At 26.2% G+C, this 12,868-nt stretch overlaps 1 protein-coding gene across 1 annotated transcript; it reads right to left on the reverse strand.

Annotated features, from left to right (window-relative positions):
• Positions 1-8,026: 8,026 nt before the first annotated feature.
• LOC110650652 (uncharacterized) lies at positions 8,027-10,692 on the reverse strand. Its single transcript, XM_021805716.2, has 4 exons — positions 10,520-10,692; positions 9,702-9,898; positions 9,368-9,486; positions 8,027-8,319 (listed from the first exon to the last, which is right to left on the reverse strand). The coding sequence occupies exons 2-4, from the start codon at positions 9,781-9,783 to the stop codon at positions 8,206-8,208; spliced, it is 315 nt and encodes a 104-aa protein (XP_021661408.2). The 5' UTR covers positions 9,784-9,898; positions 10,520-10,692; the 3' UTR covers positions 8,027-8,205.
• Between the last annotated feature and the right edge of the window lie 2,176 nt (positions 10,693-12,868).

The following is a 12,868-nucleotide window of genomic DNA, read 5'->3' on the forward strand; positions in this document are numbered from 1 at the left end:
AACCTAATTGGTATGAGGCTAATTGAGAATGAAAATAGACACATAATGACACAATTTTCATTTAGAAACCATGCTTAAAAAATGACATTAAGACAGTGAATAATTAGGTCAAATTCGAGTATTGTGCACTACCACTATATAAAAATGACCAAATGAACGACCATAACTTGGGCTAGACAGGTCCAAATGACCTGATTTTTATGGCATTAGAAAGGTATGACATAGCACTACAAATTTTATGAAGAACATTAACCCAAATTCTGCCCATAACCAGGTCATTTTGCCACCCAAAGTTACTTGTCCAAAACTGTCAAAACCAATAAAGTGCCCAAAAATTCTGGGTAACACCAATCCGGCCAGCCTTATTCATATGGTCATATCTTGGCCTACAAAACTCCAAATGGAGTAATTCAAAAAGGGAATTAAAGATAAGACAATAAGGAATAACTTTGATGAAGAACACTTAATCAAATTTCTACAGTAACTAGACCAATGGAGCAGTGTAAGACAGGGGACCAAAACTAAAAAATTGAAATTTCTCTTAGAAGACTTAGAAATTGAAATGGCAACCAAGACCAACAAATTTGACACTCAAAATGTGGTATGTAGGTGTAATTGGAATTCACATACCTATTAAGCATGAGAAAGTAAATATTTTGACTTGAATAGTGCCATGAATTAGTAACCCTAAAATACAAATTTCAAAGAATGTTAATTTAAGCATATTAGGGCTAGAATTTAGTAGACATGAATTATTTATTGGATTTATTATAAATTATGATACTGAAATACTGTAAATTGTGTGTTCAGTTGAAAAGGCTACTGAGAAAGGAAATGAAACATTGAGTCAAGGCCAAAAGGAGACGCGTACGAGGTTTGTGCACAACATATAAATTTTCTTTGAATTTTATTTTGCAAATTATGTTGAATAAAGTATGAAAATTAAATTGTAATTTTATTTGTTCTGAAAATTTTGATTGAAAGGAAAAATGTGTTATATGTGATTAGTTGGCATTTGAATGTTTAAACAATTGTTAAAATAGTTTGAAACCACAGTGTCATGACCAAATGTCTGAATGCCTCACTAGCTTGACTACTGGGAGGAATTAGTTTTTTATTCCCTCTCTGGCTAAAGTGTTGAGGTGTGTGCTAGTAAAAGAAGAAATTTGAATGGGTACCCATAGATTTGAGCTAGTTAGCCTTTGTATTCCTCATAAACCTCTGGCTATTGAGATGAACAATATATTAATGACATGATATAACTGTGTATTTTTATAAAAATTTGTTTTGTGACTTATAAAGTGAAAAAAAAAATTATTTGACTAAAATTTTAAATTGTGTTTTGTATCTGTGTACCATTTTCAGTACCATATTTGGATAAGTGTGATTTAATTTATGCATAAATTAGTATTTTTAGTATGTTGTGCACCACTGAGTCATTGTACTCAACGATGGCTTTTTTATTGCTATCACAGGTAGAGAGACTAGTAGAGTAGCCGAGTGAGCTGCTGAGGACTACATCATTGCCTTTGAGATTTTCTCGAGTATAACATTATACCCTCACTGTACATATTTATTTCAATATATATGATTGTATGTACATGTTGTAAATTGGTCTTGAGCAGTTGTACAGAACTTGTAATAATATTATTTTGGATTTTCTGATGTAAATTTAGACTAATGAATGTAAATTAATTTTTCTTTAATGAAATGTGAATGAAATTCTTTAGTATTAGTTTTGAAAATAATTGAGTTGAGTATTGACTTGAATTGTGGAGTTGAGAAAAATTGTGTTGATTTCAGTTGTGATGGTGGTTGATTTTGATGAAGTGAATTATAAGAAATGCTTTTCTACATGTCAAAAATTTTGATTTTTCTCAATTACAGCTGGCACTCTGCCGAAATTTTTATAAAATTTACGGAAAAATAAAAATGGTCAAAAATTTTACCTAACTTTTAAACTTCAATTAAACGTTTATAATACCTGCTAGAAATGCTCACCATCTTCAAAAAATAAGAAAATTATTTTAAAATCCCTTGTAGTGTATTTAATGGGTTAGTAGTAGGTGAAGTTCGGTAATTCATTATGTATAATACAAGATCATGTTATGCCTTACAGAGAAGTAAGGTGTGACACTTATAATTTGATTACATTAATTATTTAGTCTTTTTTTTTTTTTATACCTAAACTACCTTAGACTCTCTCCTCTTTTTTCACTATACTCACACTAATATCGCCTTCATTTTCTCTTTGTTCTTCATCTTTTGATAAAAAAAGATACAAATTATGTATGCAAAAAAGTTAATTAATTCTCTTAGATCTCCAAGTAATTAAAGTGATAATCAATGAAAATTATTTCTCAATAGATAACATACAAAAATAATACTCAAGAAATTAAATAAAATTACTTAAACAATTTCAAAAAAAAAATAGAAATTCATATTTAGTCTCCACACACTAAAATTTCAATTTATTTGGGATAATAAAAAAAATTTAAATTATTAGAATATAGGACTATTGAATTTTTTATTTAATTAGATCAATAAAAAATATTAACTTTTAAAAATTTTGTTATAAATATTTTGGCGGAGAATCTATTAAGGACATGTCCACACATTCAAAGTACTTTAAAATTTCATTTTTTTAAGGAGACAACAGCTCTTTTTCAATCCCGAGTGCAGAGTTAAGTAGACACGATATTTAGATTTAGGTATCTTATATATTTCACCTATAATTTCAATTTTTTTAAAATTGTTTTTATTACATGAAATGAAATTTAAAAAATATGACTACTAATTTTTTTAATTTAATTAGGCTAATAAAAATTAATTTTTTAAACTTTAAATATGAAGGTCATTTAAATACAAGTCAATATTAAATTTCTTTAAATTAAAAATTAAAATTTTAAAGAGATAGTGGCTTGTCAACCCCTGGTCAATAAATTTTTTTCTATACATGCATTTGCTTGAGCTTTTTCACTTTCATTCAGTGTTATTAAACCCAGCTTGAAAGTTGACTTAATGAAAGTACCGGGTGAATGAGTTAGTGGTTCAACCAATGGGTCTACAGTTTAACCAGTGAGTTATTAAAAATTAATTGAATATATAATTAATTAAAATTAATTAAATATAACTCCTATTAATATAAATAAATATAATTAATTAAATTTTAATTATTTAAAATAAATCTTTAACATTTATTAAGTTATATTTGATAAATTTTAATAGTATTTTTAAATTTATATAAAAGTATTTAAGTAATATAACGCATAAAATTTTTTATAAATGTATAATTCTCTTTTCAATATTTATGAAATATTAAGTATATTAAAAAATAAATATATTAAAATAAAAAACACATAGCTGCCAAGGTAGCTCAATTAATTTTAATTTTAAAGACTTTTTAAGATATTTTGAGTTTAATTTTTTATACCAAAAAATAAAAAAAAGTAAAAAAAAAAAGAAAATTCTATTAAATAATTGAATCAGTCGGGTCAATCAGGTCACACCAGTTTACTAGTTCAATAGTCGAGTCGACCGGGTCACGCAGATTACTTCCTTATCTGATTCAATTACAAATTTTAATTAATTTAAGGGCTAATTTATCAGTTCAATGGTTCAACCGGTCAGTTCAATCTAAGTTTAATAACTTTGCTTTCATTTATTTATTCAGCCTTACTAATCCTAAAAAGCTTAATGGGTGGCATTTGACTCAATTTCATTGTTATCAAATAGTAAACAAGGGAAGTCAAGAGTTGCAGTTTTGAAAATCAACGCAAAGCCCTCTGATCCGCTTTTTCACAAGTCCGTGATAAGAAAGAAGGAAAGTCAGTAAGAGGGACACCGATCACGATATTGTTTATAAAGTAATATGAAACTTAATTACTAGCCTCCCTCTCTTCCTTTTCCCTATTATTTCAACAATAATCTAGCCTTCTCTTGAGTCTACTATTACTGCACCACCACCACTATCGCCAACTATTAAGGGTTGGCTATTTTTCTTCCTCATGCAACACTTGACTCACCTGAGTGTCATTCTTTATGTTAACCGGGGACAACTGTGATGCTGTGGATATAATGTTTTTATCTTCCATGCATGTATGCACCCGCAGTTTCCGTTGTCGTTATATGCATAAAAACACAAACATAAAACTCATATATATATATGAGTTTGGCTAAGAATCGGAACCTAACTGAAATTTCTATATTTTCGGTTCGGTTCGATACAATTTTAATTTTTAAAATAATTTTATATCATTATTTCCTTAAAAAGTCATTCATAAATTAGCATTTGAGTTTTAAATTGAGTTTTTAATACATAATATATCATATAATATATCTTTTAGCTATATCTAAAGTGTATATATAATTTAGGATTAAATATATTATATAATATAATAGTATAAGTGTATCATATAATATACATTTTAATTATTTATAAATCATGTAATATTTAACTATAAGATATAAATATAATTAAAAATATATATATATAAAAGATAATAGTATAATTATAATTAAGAATTATAAGGTAATTTAATATATTTACAACTAAAATTATTAAAAAAATATAGAAAAATAAAATATAATATTATGTTGTATTTAGTTCATAATTATATGTAGATATAAAAATATATATAATTACATTGAAAATATATAATACATCTAAAAAAACATAGAAAAATATATATATAAATTCGGTTCTCGGTTCGGTACGATTTCGATTCGGTTTCACTACTATTCCTGTTCAATTCTTAGTGAAAAATCAAAACCGAACCAAAGTATCAAAATAAATTTGGTTCGGTACTATTTTTATCAATTCGGTACGGTTCTTCAATTGAATTCGGTTCCCCATGAACCATGCACAACCCTACCAGCAGAATAATAGAAGAGTTCTAGGTAGGAGTGGCCACGGTTCAGGAACCGCCGGTTATGATTCATGAATTGTCAGTTCAGGTTTAATGAAATCACGAACCTGAACCAAACCGCTAAGGGACGGTTTGGAAGACGATTTCTGACCACTGGTTCCAGTTCGAGCACCGGTTTAAAATAGTTTGAAGGGCGGTTTGAAAAGAGATGGCTCAAGTCGGTTTAGATGACGGTTTAGGGGCGGTTTAAGGGTGACTTAGACAAAAAAAATTAGAGAAAAATTTTATTGATTCAGAATTTAAGTTATTTTTGTAAAAACATTTTAATTTTTCTTAGAAATCTTTCAATCAAAATAAAATAAGAAAAAATAGAATAAAAATAATTTATCTTTAAGAAAAATTTAATAAGTAAAGACTTGAACTTGATTAAAAAATTATAGATGAAAATAATTTTTTTTAAAAGAAATTAGTAATAAGTGTATGAACTTAATTTTACCTATATATCCCTTTAGAATTTAGAGGAATCAAAATTTATAGTTTATTGCTTGCCTTTTTTTAAAAATTATATGATAATTGATAATTAAAAAGTACAAAAGAGAAAAAAAAAAAGGGTATTAAAAATTTTATTGAGGATATAAAATAACAACAAAGTAATAAAGATAATAATGGAAATTTTAGTGAGTATATAAAATAATAAAGTAGGAAAATTGAGAGAGTATTGTGAATTAAAATAAGTGTAGAAAATAATTATTTAGAGAATCTGAGAGAAATTAAAAAAGTATTAAGAATTAAAGAGAGTGTAAAAAATAATTGTGTAGAGAATTAATGATATATATAAATAAATTAGAAGTAGGGTGAGATATTTATTGAATTTTTTTATATTTAAATTGTCGATTTGATCCGATTTAAAACCATCGATTCAATTTGATTCAGAACTGCCAATTCACGATTCCTGAAAAATATAAACCTTAACCAAGCCACAAAATGACAGTTTCGGTCTGATTCGAAACTAATTCTAATTTTGATCAATTTTGATTCGATTTTAGCTAAACTAATTCTGATTTGATTCCGATTCAAAATCGAACCGTGGCCGGCAGGTTTTGTAACAGAAATGTGTTGAATAGAATTGTGGGGTGGAAGCGTGTGACATGACAACTAAAAAGAGAGATGGGAGCTGTATAAATAATAGAAGAAAGGGAACAAGATGACATGGAAATCCAAGTAATTTCTCTAGTTCATAGGGGTAGAGCAAATCTACACATTGGCTTTGAAGGAATAACAAGCTATAATGACCCGTGCAATGTTGCGGGTATAATTTTTTTTTTAATTAAAATTTGTATATAATTATTAATAAATAAAAATTTTTATATGTATATATTTTAAATAAAATTATTATTTATAATTTATTATAAATGTTATTTATTTATTTTTAATTTTATACATGTAAAATATATTTATATATAATATGATAATAAATTATAGTACTATGATTTTATAAACTAATAGGTTAAAGTGAACAATTAGATATAATATTTTTAATAAAAAAATATGTCTCAGTCTCATATTTATTATAATTATAGTGTGATTGTTTTTTTATATATTTTTCTTTAGAAATAATATATAGTTATTGCAATAATTGTAATCATTTAATAATTAAAAATAAATAAAATGAGATAAAAATTTCGAAATTAGATATTACAGTGAAGAATAAAAAGTAAAAAAGTGAGAATATTTAATCAGTTGAAATAAGAAGGAAAATGAAAAAAACGCATAATAAAAATTTTATCTTATCATATTATTATTAAAATAATAACTGAAAATTGAGTTATGATATATATAAATAAGATTGATTGTGTAATGCTTTATATTTTTTAAGTTAATTCTATTATATTATAATTTACATTTTTTTTAATAACCATGGTATAAATTATTTTTAATTTATTATCAATTAAGAAATGATATTTAATAAATTTATATGTTTAAAATATTTATTTATAAAAAAATAAAAATATCTTTTACATTATATTCAATTTATAATTTAATTAGATTTTTATTTAAATGGTATGAAAATATTAAAAATATATATATTATTTTTATATAAAATATTAAATAAAAATCAAAAAATAAAAAAAAAGTAATACAAAAAGGGTAAAATAAGCAGTGAAATGTTTCAAAATGAAATGTCCTCCTTTCTTAAATGAAATGTTTTTTTTTTCCTTATTAAGAAGCAAATTTATTGATTGCTTTTTTACTTTCAAAATTTATAAAATTATGTTTCAAATTTTTTTTTATCTATAAATTATAAATTTATTAATTTTATGATAACATTTACTTAAGAGAAAAAAATTAGATATTATTTAATTATTAAAATTTTTATAAATGAAATAGTGCTTATTAATATTAATATTTTCAGAAAAAAAAATTCAGGGAAAATTGTTAAGAGATGATTATTTATAATTATAGCTGTGCTATTATTATATCATTAATTTAAAAAAAAATAAAAATAACGAATATTAATGTCCTTATATAATCAGTATCATGCGAAGGCAACATGCTTTGGCTCATTTGAGATGTAGTTAGTCAGTGGCAGAATTCTGAAAGGAATTTGGTTTTAATGATTTCATTACTACCGTTGCAGTTACGTTATGGATTATATAGGAAATTCTCATAGAATTCTTCGAAGTATGATGGAACTTTTGCAGCTTTCTTTGGTGAATAGCAGTCCTCGGAATGTGGATAGTGAATTGAGAGTAGTTTCATAGCATTCTCCCATCCGAGGTGTGGTGAAAATACACACTAATGTTGCTTGTAAAGGGGGCTGTAGTTCCCCCGCAGTACCTGCGGTGATGAGGAACTTTGAGGCCAAATTGTTGAATGGTTTGGCCAGGTTGATCAATTGCAATTCGATCCTAAGTGGTGAAGCTAAAGCTATGTTAGGAGCAAAGTATGGGGTCAGACGAGTTATATTAGAGAGTGATTCGGCCATTTTGTTCTCTGCAGTAAAAGAGTTGACAGGAGAGATGCCAGGGGAAATAAGGGTCACGATAATGCTATTAGATCCATCTCCGTTGGTTTTCTTTTCTGCAATTTCTCCTTTATCAAGAGGAGTGCAAATTCTGTAGCTGATCGTATAGCTAAATTGAGATTGAATAATGCTCTGACTTGTAACTGGCTCCAATCGGTGCCAGAGGTGGTACCCATTAAAAGGAAAAAGATGGGATGAACCTCCAATCTTTACCAGTATAGTTCTGTACTCTCTTATTTTGGTAAAGCAAAAACAAAAGAAAACAGAGTCATCAACATCTTAAAAGAAGCTGTAAATTAGTAATGGGTGCCCTCATTCCATTTCATCTAAATGTCCAAACAGTTCTTTCCAGTGAGATGATGCTTCTTCTGGCGTCCGAAATGTCCAAATGTGAGGCTTGGCTTTCTCATGAGTGTCTAAAATTTCCTGCATTCAAAATCCACGCAAACACTTGGGCAGAGCACAAACAAAATCCTAAGCAAACTACTTGAAGAAGGAAAAAATAAAGAAAACACATACATTGATTCTCTGTCCTTGTATAATTACAATGCTTTCAACAAAGTTCTATTCTATCTACTCTAAATGCATATGAATCTCAGCAATGGTCCTCAAATGTTAACCTTAAATTAAAAAAAGAAAAAAAAAAATCCACCCATCCTTTGGAATGACTAGAGAAATCACTTAACTAAGATCCTGTTCGGCAATATTAGTAGTTTTAGTAGTTAGCTATTTTAATAATTGTATACTGTTTTTCTAGCTGTTAACTGTTATATATTAGCTATCGGTGATTAGTTGTTTATATAGTGATTTAAAATAGAAGAGTTCGGTACAAAGAATTGTTGGATTGTAAAAATAGTGGTATCATCTTATTGACCATAATCAAAACGTTCACTCAGCAAGTTAGAAGGGGTAACTTTCCATGAACAATTTTCTCGATATCTAAAAACTAATATAAATACTATGCCACTTGACAATATAAATAAGAGAGGTTGTATTTTGACTAGAGTCAAATACTAAACGCTTTCTTAAAAGCTGTTGTCAAACAAGGCCTAATTTGTTTTAGGCACACTGACTTTAGAGTTTAGACAAACAGCCTCAGTAAGAATGTATGTTATTATTGCTGCAGACAAAAAATTCAAAGATGGTTGATTATTGAGGTAGTAATAACAGGTGGTGCTAATAGCATTTTTCCCTTCATTAATAACCTCTCATAAGTGTGTGTGGAAGTTACATTACAAGTTTTATAAGTTTGAATAGGTAAGCTTTTCTCACAAGTACAAGCATAAGAATAGCCTAGAAATACCTACACAAATTCATGCAGTTTACAAATCTTCCTTATTCTCTAAAACACACCACTATTTCCCTACCTTTCCAGAATCTAAAATTAATTCATCCAACACATGAAAAGAAAAAGCTTGCAGTGACTAGAAGATAATACAAAATTTAAATTAGATAATAAATTAAAAAGGGGTACCTGAATTTGGGAAGACTTTTTGGTCTTGAGGATTAAACAATCTACCAGAGCACTCCATTTAGTAGAACAATTATCAAGAACTCCTAGCCTATAATACTGCTGCATCTGATACATTGGAGCTGCCACCACAACAATACCAGCCGTAGAATTAATTCAAAAGTGGGTCAGAACAAAATACAAAAAGGAAAAAAAAGGATAACAAACTGAGATTGGAAGATCCAAAATGAAACTCTCTAATTTTCAAGTTGGTGCATGAATGTGTGCGTGTGGAATGTATTATAATAAACGAAAAGTTTCTGAAAGATAGTAAAAGAGAAAGGATGAAGGTGAGTACAATAGCAGAACCAGAGAGCATTGAAGCAGGTAGTGCAGGATACTTGCCGCTGGGAAGATAATGGTTCATTCTCTGAGCCCATAGTGTTATGTAGGGTAGGGTCGGTAAACTTTCAGAAAAGATTTTGATAGATCATGAACTCTTTTCAATCTGAATGGATTTTTATTTTCCCAGTTGAATCCAGATAAGCTAGGCAGCTGCAAATGTAGATCATTGCTTTAGTGACAAAAAAATATGGAATCTACGTATATAAAAGGTTAAGCTTATAAAATGTTTATGCCAAAGTTTGTAACTTTGGCAAGTTTCCCATTTTGACATATCAATTCTATGCTATATTTGATTTTCATGGCATTTTCAAATGCTCATATGAAGTGGAATTCTATTCATAATTTAATTATAATGTTCTACTTAAACTCATAGATGTTGAACTCTAACTTTACTAAAAGGGAAGAAAAAAAAACCATTAACGTAATCATCAAAATTCATTCTAATATAAAGATAGAAGTTCTTTTTTCTTAAGATAGAAGTTCTTTTTTTTTCCCCTGTAATTGAACGCAAATATGCAAATGGAGAGATCAAACACAATTAAGAATCAGATATCCAAGAAGACAGACAAAAGAACGTGAAGGTTCCACCGAATTTCTAATTTTCAATCATCTGCACTTATAATGGTTGGAATTCTGATGCATTGCTAGTAGACAAAGCCAAGTACCATGAATAATTCCTGAAATTGCATTCTTTACATAGCATTCAAGAAATCACAATCAAGAAAGCAGGAAGATAATTAAGTTCTAGAGATGGGAAGTAGATGGACTTACGGGGAAAGAATTGAAATTGGAAAAATATGAATAAGGCTGGTGGTCGGTGTTCTTGATTCGCGACAGTGAAAGAGTGAGATAGACAGTTGCTGGCCAGAGAGAGGTGGCGATTTTCCGAATGGGAGTAGAGAGAGCAAAAGAGACAAATGCTTTTGGGAAAGAAAACTAGGGATTTGTGGTCTGCCAAAGACCCAAGGATGTGCGACGTCGTTTTTGGGGTGTAGATAAAATAAAATGCAAAATTTTATTACAAAATATATACTTTGTATTTTTTTTATTGCCAGAAATTCGATTTTACTCCTTATTTATAATTATAAAAATATAAAATAATAATTAAAAATTAAATTAAAAATTTATTTTTAATTATATTACTATAAATAATTTTATTAGTTTGTTTTACAAATAATGTGGTAGATAAAATTTATTTAATAATTTTGTCTTTATTATAGTGGCTAATAGTTGAGCATGCATGACAAGAAGTATTTTAATAAATCACAAAGACACACTAAAAATTTCATTTATAATAATTTATTTATACATATATATAAATATTAAATTTAATTATTAAAATTTTAATTTTAATATTAATTTAATTAATTAAAAATTAATACTCAATAAAAAATAATTAACACATAATAAAAATTTTTATATTTAAACTATTGTTATTATTACTATTTATTTAGATATATAAAAATTAAATATTTATATTTTAATAAATATTAAATATATATAAATTAAGGATTTTTTTTATCACAAAATAAATTAAGGGTGAATTTTCAATGGATTTTTACATCTATTTAGGAAAAATCCTAATGAAAATAGGAACTACGACATTTTCTTTTAATGCATTACGTAAAAATTAATTTATAATATTATATTAAAAATTTTAAATAATATTTAATTGTAGATGCGTTAAATCATTCATTGTTATGCTAAAGTGAATAATAGAATGTTAATTAAATTTATTTTAAAAGTTAAATAATAAAAAAAATATTTTACATAAAAAAAATCGTTAAAAAATATTACTTTTCAAATTTATAATTTATAAAGAAAAATATGTATATATAGATATTTATTTATGTAAAAGTTCTTTTTGCAATATAATGAAATAATTTTTTTAGAATTTGCATTGGTTTTATTTGAAATGAATCGTTTGCGCGTAAAGAATTTAAATGAATTATCCCCATAATAATATATATTATATATATTTATATTAATTTTAAATATAAAAATTAATAAAATAAAAAATTAATAAATTAAATTCTTATACTACTCTAAATTTGAACTTAATTTATTCTTTTAAAGGATAAGATTGCATGAAGAAAAAAAAATTGTTTAAATGATCAGTAATGTTTTTTAACTTTTTTCAATTAAATTATATTTTATTATAACATTAAAATTTTTAATTTTATAAATAATATAATTATTTTGTGAAAAGAAAAAAAAAGAATTGGCAAAATTTTTATAATAAACATAAGTCAAATTCTAAACTAAGTATAAAACTAATTACTTAGTTTTTGTATTTTAAAAAATATATCCCTGAATGAAAATAAAAATTTTGTTAGGTGAAGAGCAACTATGAATTTATATTAAGGGAATTGATTAATTTTTTATACATATAATTTGTACCAATTTATATCGAGATATAAAAAATAGAGAAAGAGATAAAAAAAAATGTATAAATGTATAAAGGAATAAATGGAGAGAGAGATAAATAAATAAAAGAGAGTCAAGACAGTTTTGTTATAAAAAATAATATAAAATATTAATAATTAAATGAAACTAAATTATATAGACTAACTAATGTATTTTTTAAAATATATACTAATTAGTTTAATTAAAATATAAAAAATAATTAATAGTTTAGCTTGCATTAAAAAATACTTTGACTAACAAAAAATTTAATATAGAAACTAAATAGTTTAGTGGGTAATTTTTATAGTTTGTTCCTTAACTTTGCTCCGTATTTTACTTATGTTCCTTAACTTTAATTCGTTGCTAAAAAATTATTAAACTTCAATTTTATTTCATAAAAATCTCCCCAACTTGTTATAGTAGGTTTTCAGGATAAAAATCCCTTAACTTCAATTTGTTAAGAAAAAAAACTTGAATTTTAATTTGTTTCACTAAAATCTCTCTAACTTGGTATAATAGGTTTTTAAGTTAAAAAAAATTGAAAAAAAAATTATTTTTATCTTATTTTCTTTCACACTTAAAAAAGGCCTATCGTTTCAATTACTATTTGAACCTATCACGATGGAGTATGTGGTTTAATTCGATATAAAACGAACAATCATATTAGGGTTTGACATGCCGCGAATCCTTTTGAAAGAAATGAATGCCTTCATA

The sequence above is a fragment of the Hevea brasiliensis genome, chromosome 6 (genome assembly GCF_030052815.1).
Source record: "Hevea brasiliensis isolate MT/VB/25A 57/8 chromosome 6, ASM3005281v1, whole genome shotgun sequence".
Classification (NCBI taxonomy): domain Eukaryota; kingdom Viridiplantae; phylum Streptophyta; class Magnoliopsida; order Malpighiales; family Euphorbiaceae; genus Hevea; species Hevea brasiliensis.